At 37.0% G+C, this 14,652-nt stretch overlaps 2 protein-coding genes across 4 annotated transcripts in view; one reads left to right on the forward strand and one right to left on the reverse strand.

Moving 5' to 3' along the window:
* Positions 1–29: 29 nt before the first annotated feature.
* The window catches only part of IFT74 (intraflagellar transport 74), a 42,084-nt gene continuing 27,461 nt past the window's right edge, over positions 30–14,652 (forward strand). Inside the window, exons 1-8 of one of the 2 annotated variants that reach the window (XM_086628796.1) lie at positions 30–138; positions 847–987; positions 1,444–1,579; positions 2,096–2,144; positions 2,967–3,065; positions 3,240–3,300; positions 3,773–3,832; positions 4,882–4,943. In XM_086628796.1, coding sequence (XP_086484922.1) covers positions 871–987; positions 1,444–1,579; positions 2,096–2,144; positions 2,967–3,065; positions 3,240–3,300; positions 3,773–3,832; positions 4,882–4,943 — 584 coding nt within the window. In that variant the 5' untranslated portion in view covers positions 30–138; positions 847–870. The remainder of the gene's footprint in view (positions 139–846; positions 988–1,443; positions 1,580–2,095; positions 2,145–2,966; positions 3,066–3,239; positions 3,301–3,772; positions 3,833–4,881; positions 4,944–14,652) is intronic. The other variant, XM_086628797.1, reaches the window with a different exon arrangement.
* On the reverse strand, positions 6,324–14,226 carry LRRC19 (leucine rich repeat containing 19). 2 transcript variants are annotated; one of them, XM_086628798.1, is made up of 5 exons: positions 13,644–14,226; positions 10,976–11,068; positions 8,353–8,863; positions 7,945–8,154; positions 6,324–6,649 (listed from the first exon to the last, which is right to left on the reverse strand). In XM_086628798.1, exons 1-5 carry the CDS (start codon positions 13,668–13,670, stop codon positions 6,324–6,326), a joined length of 1,167 nt encoding a protein of 388 aa, XP_086484924.1. In that variant the 5' UTR covers positions 13,671–14,226. The 2 variants fall into 2 exon arrangements, with proteins under 2 accessions (XP_086484924.1, XP_086484925.1); XM_086628799.1 differs by lacking the exon at positions 7,945–8,154 and having other exon boundaries at positions 13,644–13,673.

Below are 14,652 nucleotides of genomic sequence, written 5' to 3' on the forward strand. Positions count from 1 at the left end.
TCGGCGGGCGGCGGCACCTCGGCGCCGGAACGGGATTTCTGAATGTCGCGGTAGCCGGGCGCCGCGCGGTGCGGACGAGCGGTTGCTGCGATACCGGATCCGTTGTCTGCCGAGGCTTAGTGGCTGCTGGGCAGTCCGGTGAGGGGAAAGGGCCGTTGCCGCCCGGGAAGCGGGATCCGCGACTGTCTGCGGCTCCGCGGGGCGTCCCGGTTCTGTAGTAGGAGCCTCCCCGGCTCCAGACACCTCCGCCTGTCCGGGTCAGGTTTGTGTCGCCCCGGGGAGCAGGAGTCCTGCGGAGTCCTGCTGCCTGTTGGGTCACGGCCAGCAGCACCACCGCCTCACGGGCCCCTCCGAGCGGCTGCAGCCATCGAAACGCTGCCTCGTTATGCGGTGGCTGCGGTGGAGCTCCTCCGGGGGCCGGGGAATGCTGCCGGGATTTATCAGGGATAGGGCAGTCTGGGTTTGCATCGGTGACTGGTGATGCCTGGAGGACTGTCTCCGGGTAACCCAGATGGATATTTACAAAAGCTGTTCGCTTCCAGGTTGTTTCCTGAGAGACTTTAATTCTGTGGGCAGATGCTGAAACAATAAACGCAACGAGAATTAGCAGGAGTTACCTGTTTTGACAATGTACACTGATGTCAGACCTTACTGATGGGCCTTCTGTGGCCCTTCTGAGCACTGTCTCTGCCTGGGACCGTGATTTTCCGTTGAGGAAGTGCTTTGCAGATTTCTAAAGAAAATGAAACTCCTTTTAATAGAGGGAAGAATTAAGCTATAAAGAGATCTCTGGTAGTTTTAAAACGCTTGTGCAAATTAAAGGACTATTTCTATCCTTCTTTCCAGGGAGAAGTTCAAAAGGGAACAAATATGGCTAGCAGCCACAGACCTCCAATACCTCGTCCTTCTTCAAGAGCAGGAATAGGGCTGACTGCAAGGCCTGCCTCTTCAACAAGGACTCCATCAGCAACCAGAATAGGAACAGGAGTATGTTAAAAAATGTGAACATTAACTTTATTGTGTTTAGATTTTTATCTATTTTTTGTGATATTTTTAGAACCATGACTCGAGTGATAGTTTCTTGGGAAAAACTTTTAAGATTTTAATTCTGTAGAGAGATTTAGTTTTCTAATTTTGACTGAAAGGGGTCAAGGAGGTCTTGTATCAAGAGTCCACCTGGGAGACTATAACAGCATTAACGTTGCAGGCAGAGGGAACAATGAACAGCTTCTCAAAGGTAATCTCTTACCCTTCTGCAGCGGACATTTCACTGAAGCTTTGTGTAGCTGAAGACATGCAAATGCTAAAAGATACTTATAGGAACAGCATAGAGATTAACTTAATTTTTTAATTGCTTTGGCAATTGCATAAGGATAAAAAATCATAATTCAGAGTTGAGAGATTTGTGGGGGTTTTTTTTGTGTGTTTTTTTTTTTTTTATAGATGCCTCCTAGTACATCACGACCTGGTTCTCGTGGTGGTTCTTCCACTACTGGAGGAGTATTATCATCTCAGATTAAAGTTGCAGACCGTCCAGTGACTCAACAGGGATTAAGTGGAATGAAAACTGCAATGAAAGGTATTTTTTACTGAAAATAGCTATCAAGGTGTCTGCAAACATTTTAAAGAAATATTTAGGTTTTTAAAGGAAAGCTTTTCATTGCTGTATGAATTGCAGGGTGAATAGCTATGATTAATAGGAGTAGGAGAAAGGAAAGGAAAGTTAAAGCATCCCTCTTATTTTCTTTGCTCTTGGCAGTTAAAGAAGACAAAGGCTTTTCTGTTTCTGAGTTGTGTTTAAAAATCATTTAAAAGAATAGAACAGGATAAATTGTGTCTTCTTTCATTGCTGCAGAGTAATTAAAATACTTTGTTATATAGTAGCTATTCATATAGCTGAAAAAGTAATGTTTATCTTCACAATGGTCTAAAATTAATTTCTGCCTTCATTTATTTCAATGAGGTAAAATCTATGTAGGAACACTGAGAAGATGGCAGTTCTCTGCCTGCAAATTCTGCAGATTGTTTTCATAATTTACAGTTCATCAAAATTAGTTGTTTTCTAGCGAAATGTCATCTTGTTCTCCTTTGTCAGGTCCTCAGAGACAGATAATGGATAAAACGTATTACCTTGGACTGCTGAGGTATGTCTTAACACACTCAAACTGCAGAAGGTTTAGTGCACTGTTCCCTTTCTGACGTGAAGTTTGTTGTGCTCAACAATAGCACAGGATAAGTGGTGTTCACTTATGATGAAATCTGTCCTGTTGTAAGAGTTAAGGTCATTTTGCATCCAATTTGTAGGACGAAAGGAGTTTTATGGTTATGTCCAAGTACGACTAGATTCCTTTGACCTTTTCTTTGTTAGGCTTGCTAAGTTAAATGCACTTCTACAGCATTAATGAAAGGAGGGTCAGTGATTTTGAGCTTCCAGCTGTAACACTTGGTAAGTCCTATAGCTCCATTTGAAAGAAGTAGCATCGCAAACTGAGCACTTTTTGGTGTATGTTTCAGGTAGTTTGCTTGGATTCCATACCCATTGAGCTAACACTGACAAAGGCAAGGCCTTGCGGAAACGGTCATATTGCAGCATTGAATATTCAGTCCTAAAAGATGTCACTTTACACATGGATGACATCTGCATTCTGTGAAATGATACTGTGGGTTTTTTTCCTGCCCTTTTGAGAATAATTCACATCTGTTTCACCAGCAGAGACAAAAGCTAATTAAGACGTTTTATTTCATATCCAGGTTTTCTAACAACCACGTATGATTTTATCTGATAGAACCACTCTGCTTTTTAACTCGTTTACCCAGCTCTTCTTTGAAATACTGATTTGAAACACATGTAGTCTGAAAAAGAGATACTGATAGCACATCTCATAGTAAAATATATTTTTTGTTCTATCTGTGGCTTAGTTGTATGTTCAAATGTTAATGATCCTTTTTTGTTTATTTTTTTGCAGGAGCAAAACAAATGAACTCACAACAGAAATTAGCAAGCTACAGGAAGAAGTAGAAATGTACAAGCAAGAGAAATCTGTCTATTTGTCGTATGAAAAAAGGTAAGATGCATTGCAGCTCATGCAGTGCTAACTTCCTCGGTCACAAGACTATTCTTGAGTATTGTGCATGCTTCAAGGAACCAATAAATAATCTTTTTTTTTTCTTTACCTTTTTTTTTTACATATACAAATATGTAAAAAAAATATTATGTTTGTCTTTCATTTTGTTTTTAGGGCAGAGGCTTTAGCTGGTGAAATCAAAGACTTTCAAGGTCAGCTAGCGGACTACAACATGGTATGCTGCTGTCAGCTTTTGATACTGAATGTTGTCTTTTTTCTTATTTATTTTGTACTGGTTTTGCTTTAGTTCAGCATCTCTTTTAATTGACATTTCTCTATAAAAATGTACTGGTTAATACTGCCTTTTGTTCAGTTATTAGAAAGGAAAAAGATGGAAACTAAGGAAAACAAAAGAAAAAAAGAAAGTGTGCTGTACATTAGGAGAAGTGATTGCATATGGATTTAAGAAATTACTGCTGCTTAATATTTGTGGGTTTTGTACCGCTACATATAATGACGATTACTTCTGAAAACTGCATGTAATCTATTAAGTTTCCCAAATCATGATTTTTTTCCATTTTCAATAACAGAAAATTGCTGTGTTTTCACGAGCGCTTTATAAGTTGCTACCTATTTGTCTGATTTTTTTCAAGCATAATTAAAAAAAATGGAGAGCAATAACAGGTTGGAATTATGTCTCATTTCAGGTTGTGGATATACTTAACACCAATACGGATATAGCAGAAGTGATTCGAGATTACAATATGGTAAGAATTAGGATATTTGCTATGTTTGAACACTGAAATGGTGTGTGTTAACATTCTTGGTGCTTTGAACATACAACATATATAAAAAAGCATGGTACAAATTTAAAACTTACCCAGTTTTTCCAGTTAAATTAACCATAATATTGGCAACGTGTTTGCAGTGAGACAATTGTCTGAAGTGTTGCATTAACAGCCCTGTGATAGTTTTCTGTGGTTTAGATTTGAGAAGGCTGTCATCCCAACCCAAGTTATGAGTGTTAATATTTATTTGACTTGGGAGCATAAAACACTGGTCTTATGAAAGGCAAATTCTCTAGACTGCACTGCCTTGTCAAGCTGCCTTGTCTTCTGGAAATTTAGTTCTCTTTTGTCTTCTGCCTTTTAAATGACTCTAGTGTAAGAAATATTGAATAGGTCTCTGACACGGCCAACCACAAAATCAATGAGCTTTGTTCTTCTTTTACTTCTTTATTTTCTAACATAGTTACAGTGTTCCTCTAAAGGCGTGAGTGGTGTTAAGCATGTTCCATTTCTTATGCTCGCTTTGTCCATAAGCAGAAGAAACTAGTTTTAGAAAAGGTTATTTTGGTAGCTTGAAAAACCACGTAAGTATTTCTTGGTCAAAACAATTTTATTTTTTTTCCCCCTGCATTTGATTGAAAAATAAAGTCACAATGTGTGTCATAAAGAGAAGAATGTTTTGCAAGCATTGCATTTTCATTTTGTTTGTAGACTTAAACAGTATTTTACTAAGTGTTCCAGGAATAGATCCCACAGTGAAAGTGAATTGATTTGTTACAAACTTGATTGTATTTCTTTTTCAAATATAGAGATGCCTTCTTACTTTTGGTTTCCAGTGGAAGACTGCAATTTCACGAGTTCTTTATTCAGTATCAACTGTGAAAAACCTCTGGAGCAGGCAGCCTCTGCTGTTCCTTCGTCTACTGCATTCTAAGCAGCTTCTTGCTCATTTAAGGAAACTTTGAATTTTTGTATAAAATCTATATATTACTATAAATTATACCAAAATATCTTTTTTTTCTTTTAAGTTAAAGGTTCAGAATGACCGAGATGCTCAGAGTGTGGATAAAATTTTCACAGAAAGACAAGCGTAAGTACATGAAGTATGTTACTCCAGAGCTTGTTAAAATTGTTAACTGAACTTGGCACAACTGAGGTGTTATGTAGCTCAGAACTTAACAGTGCGGTGCATGCCACAAGCGACACCTGAGCAATTTCAAGATGATACATCAGTGCAAGGCTGCAGCTGGAGTTCCCAGCTTTAAACTCTTCTGAGTAACTGCTGTGAAGATACTTACGACGTCATCCAGGATGAGTTAGGTGGCAGTGGAGACTCCTGTCTTTTGGCAATCTGCTGTCAAGTTCCTGAGTTTTGGAGGTTGTGTTGTGGAGTAGCAAAGTGGTGAATGCAAGCAGAAGTGGGAACTAGAAGTGAGATTCCTGTCTGGTAAGGTAAGTTGTGTGGAGGGGAAGATGAGGACAGTGAGATGCTTGTAGGAAGAATTTGTAAGCTGTGAGAATGGATTGTGTAGGGATAGGCTGAGAGGTTGAGTTTCTGAGATGTTTAATTCAGGGACAGGAGATGTGCAGGAGAAAGAGATAACCATCCTGCTTGTTGCCAGTAAGAGCAATCTCAACAATGAGATTTTATGTATAAATAAACACTTTAAAAAACAATTTACTATTTATAAGAAGTCACTTTCAATAATACTGCTGTTTTCAACAGCTCACAAATTTGTCTGTTCTACCCCGAATGCATTTTTAAGCGTTAAGAAAATATGGAAAGAAAAAGATTTGTTCTGTAGCAAACTAAGGCATAAAGGCATTAGATACGCAGTAATGATAATTTACCGTTGTACTTTCTGTAGACACATTTAAGGGAATGGAGCAGTTGGTCTTTATTGCTCTGCTAATTTTGGTAAAAAAAAACCCTCAAATGTCCTGTTCTCTGATTGTGCTAATTTTGCCTAATAGACTACTGAGCTGTGACACCGTTGCTTTGGATTCAGTCCCCGGTCTGGCAGTGGTCTGCTTCAACGTTTGAGAGAAATTGCTTTTCCTTGTTGGATTTCTTCCCATGTAAAGCATTAGTGATTATGCCAGCTTCAGAAACTACTTTGTAAAGGCTTGTCATGCTAAGCAATGTACAGTAAGCTCTCCCTCCCTGCCATAAGTAACCAAATAGGTTTTTATAGAAGGTGAATTATGAGTATTTTTTGCATGTTTTGAAATTATTTTTTGTGACACTAATGCATGCTCATCACCACATTTTTTAGCCTCATGATTCATGCAGCAATACCTTCATATCATAGATTTCATATCATAGATATCATATCAGAGATACCTTTATATCATATGGATTTGACAAGCTGAAAGGAGGTGGACTGCTTAGCTTCATTTTGTATTGTACATGGGTAGCGTAGTATGGAAGTACAGTTTTGAAAAGTCAGTTGATCCATTGTTTGAGACATTAACTCTCCTCAGTTACATAAGGATCTATGTATTTATCCTCAATAAATCCATCCTCTCCAGGCACAAATGCATTAATTTTCTCAAATATTACTATGGGATCTTCATCGTTCGTACCCGATACTGTAGGGAAAGAGCTCATGTCTGCTGAGAACTCCTGTTCAAACATCTCTGAGTCGTTTTCTTCCAGACGACGGTGACTGTAGCTGATCAAATAGCGACACCATGTCGGGCATTTTATAGCAGCAAAAATCAGGAGTGTAGTGCTTAGGACAAACCCTAGGACACCCGCTAGGAAGGTCCAACTTTTGCCAAGAAGTGGTAACTCTTTAAAACAGACAGGAAAAAAAGAAGAGTCATTTTCCTGAAGAATACCAGCAAGAACTCTAGTATGAATTTTTTCATAATTAGACTGAGAACACACAAAATAAACAATTTTTGGGGAAATTGTTATAGTTTGTTAAAATAGGGGAATTACCAAATGTGCCCAAAGCTTTAGTGGAATTTTATAGCTATATGACTAGGGAGTCATTGACATCACTCAGACCTAAAATGCATGTACATCTTGAATTTCCTAGCAATATAAATCCGCCATGCATATTTCTCCAAATTAAATAATAGTTTCAAAGTCAGATAAAGTTCTGGGGACATAGAAACATCATAGATTTTTTTTTTTTCAAAATTTAAATTCCAAGATTGGGCTTTAGGGAAAAAAAATTCAGTAATTGACTTCAAATTTTATTTCTCAGGCTTAAATTTCTGTATGGTGATGGTGTCTGCACCCTAAAATATTACATCTTTTATTTGGCATATCCTTTCAATTTTATCTCTTTTATAATAAAAATTTAAATAGACTGTAGTTGCCAGTAGTCTTTATTTAGAAGCTGGTTTTGTGTGCTGGCCACTGTCTTAAAATAGATTATACCTGCTGCAGCAAAAGAAGTCTGTAGCAGTGGTGGATTACAATTTATGTATGTATTTGGAGATTGATATTTCTTCTGCTTTAGCCAGAAGCAAGAAGTAAGTTATTTCAGTATGGAAGAGTGGAGAACATTAATTTTCATGTAAGAAAAAAAAAAAAAATCACTTTGCCGAAAGAAAAACTAGAATCATACAGAGTGATGATGGAATTAATGTCGAAAAGTAAGGAGACTATCACTGAAATTTTCAAAGAATATGGGATGGGCACATCCATGTCCTTTACACTGAATACAGTCGGGGGCAGGAGTAAAATTAATAGGCTTATTCTTTTCCACCTTTTAAGAAGACAGCTGCATCTAGAAAGCAGTTAGTTTGGAAGAAGTAATTGAATTTTTTTAAAGGTGCGTCCCGAGTTCTGTTAGGCAGAGATCTAGACAATTATCTGAATTTCACGCCTTTGCAATTTCATCATCAGTTTGCAGTATCATTTGAGAATTCAGGTGTAGTTGATCGGTTTTGAACACTTACTCAGTAGAGCTTAACATTCACCTTAATGTGTGTACTATCTGCCAAAACCTGGAAATAGTAGCCTTGGCTTTTCTGGAAGAATTACAGTGTACTAGGAATACGAAACAGTATGAAATCATGGAACAGCAAATCCAACAGCTTGTAAGCGGTAAAGGAAAGCATCAGTACATTACCTGCGTTTGTTCCATTGTTTCCAGTGGTGGTGTTTGGAGTCAGAGTTGATAGTAAGGCACTGCTTTTAAGCTTAATAGCAGAAGTGGAAGATACGGTGTTTTCTAAAGAAGCGTTTCCAATTTTGCAGTCAGTTGATTGGATAGCTGCTGTCTTGATGGAGAATTTTTCCTCGTTGTTTGGGGATGTACATGTAGTGCTGTTTTCGTTTTCTGTGAATGCGAGCAGTGGAAAGGCTATGAGATACTGCTAATTAATTGGCACTCTAATCTGAAAAATTGTAATGGATAACTAATGCGTTACTGCAAAATACAGATAAATTCATGGTGGATATTATCCACATGAGGAAAAAACAAGATAAGGCTGTTTGATGTAAACAAGTATGAAATGCTGCTCTTGTCAAAACTTACCCATTGTCACATTGGAGGCAGTTAGCCATATCTGTAAATCAAGGAGGTCACAGGAGCAGGTCCATGGATTTCCAGCTAAAACGATTTTAATCAATTTAAAAGATGATTTTATATGAAAAAACTTCAGAAAGTTATACTGTAGATTTAAAACTGTCAGACTTTTTAGAGAAGTAAATATATCTGAATCTAGTTGAGTAATCATGTTATAGGATAGGTTCAACACTGACAGTTGATTTAATCCTACAAATGCTGCTTTATGAACTGTGTTAATAAGATTGTTGCTGATATCCAGAATCACGAGATTTGTCAGATTGTAGAAGCTGTTATTATACAGTACAGCAATCATGTTTTCATTCAGATAAAGTTCAGTGAGGTTAATAAAACTTCGAAGAATCTTTTTGTCACTATCTTTTAAAGTGATTTTATTATTTTTGAGGCTTAATTTAGTAACGTTTTGGAAAAGGTTATTGGGGATATTAGAGAGGTTCTTTCCAGACTTCTCACAAGTGACCTGTTGGAAGAAAGAGAATGACAACAATTAAATACTGTAGGGAGATCCGGTAATGACGGTGTCAGTGATGACTGTGAAGGGCATGAAAAATCTTTCTTGCAGTTTTTAATGCTAGCACTTTAAAAGAAAAGTTCTACTGCTCTTCATGCAATTTTATTTATGTTTTTGTTATATACTCATGGGCTAGCGATACAGGGGAATGAATCCTCTGAGTGTATGGAGACCTGAAGTTCCACATCACTCAGTGCTGACACTCTGTTTGAGATGCAAGGCTCTTTATGTGATAATCATCCAAAATACAACCAGTTTGGCACACTGTTTTGGAATTAGTAGAGCTGTCTGGTTTAGAATTCTATGTGAAAGTTGGCTAGGTGGAAGAAGGATTCCTTTCCCACATAATCTGGAAAGAAGGTGTCGTAAAGGAAGTAGATTTAAGGCTGAAAATTAATCGAACTATGCTTTTTCAGATGTATTGTTCTATTTCAAAACCAGCTATGTTTGTTTACTCTTTAAAACATCTTTGTAGCAGAGCTTCAACAAAATATTTAGTATATATTTTTATTATAAAAACAGCACTTAAATTCATTTAGCATAGCTGCATTCCTTTCTGATTTGAAGGTGTTTACTCTCAATAATTTGAAACATTTTTGTTCTCTGAAAAGAGTAGATTTTTTATATGTGTACGCATGCATCACTGCAGACTGCCGTTTAGTGTCAATATCATAGAATCATAGAATCATAGAATCGTTAGAGCTGGAAGGGACCTTCAAAGGTCATCTAGTCCAACCCCCCCTGCAAGGAACAGGGATATCTCCAACTATATACTTGAACTGGCTTTAAAGGAGATAGTACGTACTGGAAACAGGTTAGTTGTGTAATCTCTCTTCCTAAATAAGTAGCCTGTGTTCAGCTTGTTGCTGCTGTGACCAGTTTGAGTCTAGATAGCTTATTTAAAAACAAATGTAGGTGGAGTACCTTTTCTACACTGTTTATACCCATTGTTTGGGTTTTTTTGTTCGTCATGTTTGTCCCAGAGATGAACAAGCAGTAGATACAGTATTGGACCTGTAGGCAGTGAGTCAGAGCAAATAGGGCAATAGCAGTGTCCTCATTTCAGCTGAGATAAAACTGATTTTCTTCTTAGTAGCTCGTATAGTGCTATGTTTTTGCATTTAGTATGAGAACAATACTGATACTACAGTGATGTTCTTAGTTGTTGGTAAGCAGTCAAAGACTTTAGCTTCCCATGCTCTTCTGAGTGCACAAGAAAATGGGAGGGAGCATAGCCAGGATGGCTAACTCAAACTGACCAGTAGGATATTCCATACCTTATAATGTCATGCTCAATTTATAAACTGGGGGAGTTGCCCGAGGGCAGTGCAATCGCTGCTTGGGAACAGGCTAGGCATTGGTCAGCAGGTGGTGAGCAATTGTATTGTGCATCACTTATTTTGTATATTTTTTTATTATTATTATTGTTACAATTTTAATCATCATCTTTTTTTTTTTTTTCCTGTCCTGGTAAACTGTCTTTATCTCAGCCTACAAGTTTTTTTTTCTGATATTCCTCCTTATCCCATTAGCTGTGGAAGAGTGAGCGAGTGGCTGTGTGTTGCTTAGTTTCAGTTGGAGTTAAAGCACAACAACCGGTTTTATCACTTCACTGTTAATCAAGACTTCTTCCTTCCCTTCCATTCCCCAATAAAAGCAAAATCAATTAAATTAATGTCTGAAAAAAATCTTTTAAAATTTTTGTATACATTTGGACCAGAATTGAGCGAGTGCTGACTCAATAAATCTCTCTAACTTGAGCAGTAGTTGACCTTGTCCGAGCATGCTTTTTAGGTCTATTCTAGAAAGACAAAGGAGGCACTCTTGTTTTCTGCAGAGAGATTTGGCTGAGATATAAAACCATCATATGTTTCAGTGTTATTCACTGACTTACAACGACTGCCAGCAGCTATTTGTCCATTTTGCAGAAAACCCTGTCTTCTTATTTGACTCCTGTGTGCTTCTTTCTTCAGGAATTTTATGTTTATGTATAGTTTTAAGAATGCCTTTAGCTTCTAGTATACATTTCAAGAATAAGGGTAATTTACATCTGAAACTTACGGTTTGAGAAGTAACGTAGCAGTCAGCAGTGACTGGATTCAAAAACAGTGTTTCAGCCAAGATCACAAGCCAAGAGAGTTTCATGTTTAAAGCCTAGCAAAAAACAACACTTTGTATACCAAGACCAGAATACCAGTGTCTTCTGTAGTGGTAGTTTAACAAATTAATAGATACAGTTAGTTCAATTATAATTTAATAAATTTTGCTCTTCATAAATTGTAAGAAGTGTAAAATTAAGAGGAAAAGTGTAGATTATCAGAATTAATGCAGTCAGCTTTCATTTCATTGACCCAAACCTAAAATCTGGTGAGGAGACTGTATCAGCAAGTAGAAAAGGGATTGATGAGACAAGTTAATAGACAACAGTTTCATAAATGGATAAAACAAATAGGCAGGGATGTACTCATTAACATCCTTGTTAAAGCAATTATGGGTGCTGGAAGACTATAACGGGAGTAAACTGCAGAAAGTATTCAGGCTTGCATGGTCACCCTAAATATTTTCTCCTGTTGCCACTGACAGAGGCAGAATACTGTGCTAGAAGGTTTGTTGGTTTATCCAGTCAGATTTCTCTTGTGTTCTTACCTAAGTTATGAAGCAGTTTTTGTGAATTTTTGATTAGTAGATTGGTCTTTTAATCCCTTTATTATCCATATCATAATATATATTATATGGCATAAACCTGAACCTCTATTTTATGAAGGTGTAGTTGTTGCTCTGATCTTTGAGACTAAGTAAACATAGTTCAATCTCTTGAGCTGGAGTTTTTGTACAGATTCAAACCTTATTTTCTGAGAGTCAGGAAGGCTTCTCTGATCAATGGTATTCACAGTGACATTAACTTCTCTCAGAGGAAGTGTCACTTATCCGTCCCCTTTGAATCGAGCATTATTTGCAGGATCTACTCATTTTGTACAGGAATGTTGAACAATCTCTGTCACATTTTAAATCAGTCCCTATATATGCCAGACTTGAATTAAAATGTTATGTGAAAGGCAGATTATCCCTTCATTTTTACACTTTTTCATAAGCATCTGAAGAGAAGAGATAGTGGGCTAAGTGAACCTCAGTATCTCCTTCCCATATTTCTATCTTCCAGATTAAAACAAACCCAGAACATAAGGTGTAAGGTCCTTGTTTAAAGTGCCTAGTGTATCTTGAGCTGTAGAGAGTATTCACTGAATGTAACAGAGAAGGGGGAAAATTACACAAGGAAGCTCATTTGCATGAACCGTGCTAAATATAGGCAGCCAGTCGGATTTTAAAAACTCCACCAGTCCTTAAAAAGAGTACCAGGAGGCCTTTGCTGATCCTGCTGACATCATCAGGAATAGATGATGTCACAGAACATATTAGTCAAATCTAATTCGTTGCTTCTATGTGTTTGTGTGTCCGACGACTGACCTCCTTCATGGAACTCAATCAGCCTGGAAACTTACTAACTTCTTAGAAGGAAGAAGATAAGTGCCACTTATACGGCTCTGATCCATTGCGCATTTCAACTGCTATTGGAATTTTACAGTAAATACGAAAAGAGTTCATAAAACTTTTTGTTAGACAATATCAATGGCAGGGACAAGGCTTACTAGCAACAGCAGCCTGTGTGATATTATGTTCTATATTAGGTATTATTCTTGTCAGTGATTGTACTGATGGCCTGCATATTTTTTGGAGTCATTTTGTGTATTGCTAGTGGAAAACAGTTTGAGAACTCCCAATACAGACTATGTCAACAGTTGGATGTCGTGACATACTTGGATTTTAAAGGTATCGCTTCCGAGATGTTTAGAAACAGAGCAAGCCTTAACCAGGCAATCTAGAAAAACAGAGTAACAGTATTATCATAGTTTGCAGATTTCAAAAAAGATACTGTCTTTAATAGGGTGGGGAAAATATATTAAAATATTATTTTAAAAGTTAATCTGTAAGTTAATAACAATGAAGTTGAAAATTAAAATTAATTTAAAAGTTTTTCTAAACTTCAAGTAAAATGCTAACACGTCTGATTGAAGGGAATGCCGTTAAAAAATATCCTTTTCCTGTCTAGAGATGCACTCTGCATATGTCTAAGTCAAAAACATAGTTCCTATATTTTATTTTAGTCTCTACTGAAAAGTTAGGGGGTTTCTTACAAATTTGATTTCCTCCATTGTGTGTGTGGGAACCCATATAATCAGTAGAAGAAGAGGAAAGCATCTGTGATTTTAATTACAGTTTAACTTTTTATTGAAACCGGACTTTAAGAATTGCTGTTTAAAGTAATTGATTTGGAAAGACACTGAGCCTGGCGATACAGTGGTAATAATCTGGCATTTCCTTGTAATTAGAAGTGTTTTCTTGAACAGTTTTCCTTAGAGAACTTTTAAAGATTTTGTTTTTTAGTAATAATGTAATTTGTATTGTTTTTCTCTCATTTGAAAAGAAAAAGGCAGATTTGGGAAGGTAATAGAGTTTATATAATCAGGCAGTCTGCTTTTCAGAGAAGAAACAAACTGTTCTCTGGCCTTCTACTGAAGTACAATTTACTTAACAACTTGGCATGTCCAAGGTTCATAGCAATTCCTGAGCTTCTAGTGTATCTCAGGATGTATTTGTTTCCAGTCTAGCAATTAAGTTATACTACTAAACCTTTGCCTGCATTTTGAAAAAGATCTGCCAAGTATCTTACCTTTCTGGTGCTTCTTAGATGCAGCATATGTACACATGTGTAGGTTTTTCAGTGTACTGACAAGAAATAATATGGTGCAAGAGCACTTTGTTTTTGTTCAACCTTTGTACCTGATGAATAAGCAGGCAGTGTAAAAAAATAATAAACCTAGAAGAGCCTTAGCAAAAGATTGACTAGGTTGAGCAACTTGTTATAATCATCTTGGATTTAATTGGATCTGTAGCCAATAAGGAAGTCTAATAATAGCATGCTCTACGGTCAAGTTCCAGATCATGTAGGAAGCAGAGAGTTAAAATGCCACCAGGAATTTACAAGCAAGTCAGGTTATAATCAATTAAAGAAATGCTGGAGACAGAAAGAGACTTGCATTTTTTATGTGATCAGTCATCAAATGAAGAAAATTTCAAGATATTTGCACACTAAAGTAAAGATCTCTAGTACTAGTTAGTTAAATCTGTGTTAAATTCTTGTATTTTGGGAACATCATCATCAGAGGAGCTGCAGGGTGTGATACATAAAGATCATTATTTACAAAGAATTATGAGCACTTCAGGACATCTGTTACATGGGCTATATTTCAGGAACAAATTCTGAAACCAAGTGATACTTGCTCTGATTTGAAAGCGTGTCTCTATGCAGGTTGAAAAAAGTATTATGTTGATACATGAACACCACGTCAAATAAATTTTTTCTTGCATTGTTGCTCATTCTGTGTCATTCTGTCCAATGCACAACATCAAACTACAAAACGGTTCAGCCTCCTCTTGTTCTCCATTCCTCTCAATTATGTGGCTGTAGAAACCATTTTACTTTACTATCCCTCTTTGATGTTATTGCCACACTGATTTTTTGCTTGATATCTCAGAACATTCTGCAACTTTTCCAAGCCTCATCCCTGATTCAGGTTTGCCAGTAGTCTTCAAATTACTTGTGGTAATGAATTGGCTTCCTGTGACAACCATTGCTGATGTTTTTATTGCCTCTTAGAAAATCACTGAGTTTTAACCTT

Source organism: Tauraco erythrolophus, chromosome Z (genome assembly GCF_009769465.1).
Source record: "Tauraco erythrolophus isolate bTauEry1 chromosome Z, bTauEry1.pri, whole genome shotgun sequence".
In the NCBI taxonomy this organism is placed as follows: Eukaryota; Metazoa; Chordata; class Aves; order Musophagiformes; family Musophagidae; genus Tauraco; species Tauraco erythrolophus.

Excerpts from the sequence above, each read along its gene's own strand:
- LRRC19 (XM_086628798.1), bottom strand. The coding sequence starts at position 13,670 with ATGCTGCATCTAAGAAGCACCAGAAAG. Across the intron at positions 11,069-13,643 it reads ATCTAAGAAGCACCAGAAAG|GCTTTAAACATGAAACTCTC; the intron begins GTAAGATACTTG and ends GTTTTTTGCTAG. Across the intron at positions 6,650-7,944 it reads AAACAATGGAACAAACGCAG|AGTTACCACTTCTTGGCAAA; the intron begins GTAATGTACTGA and ends TCTGTTTTAAAG.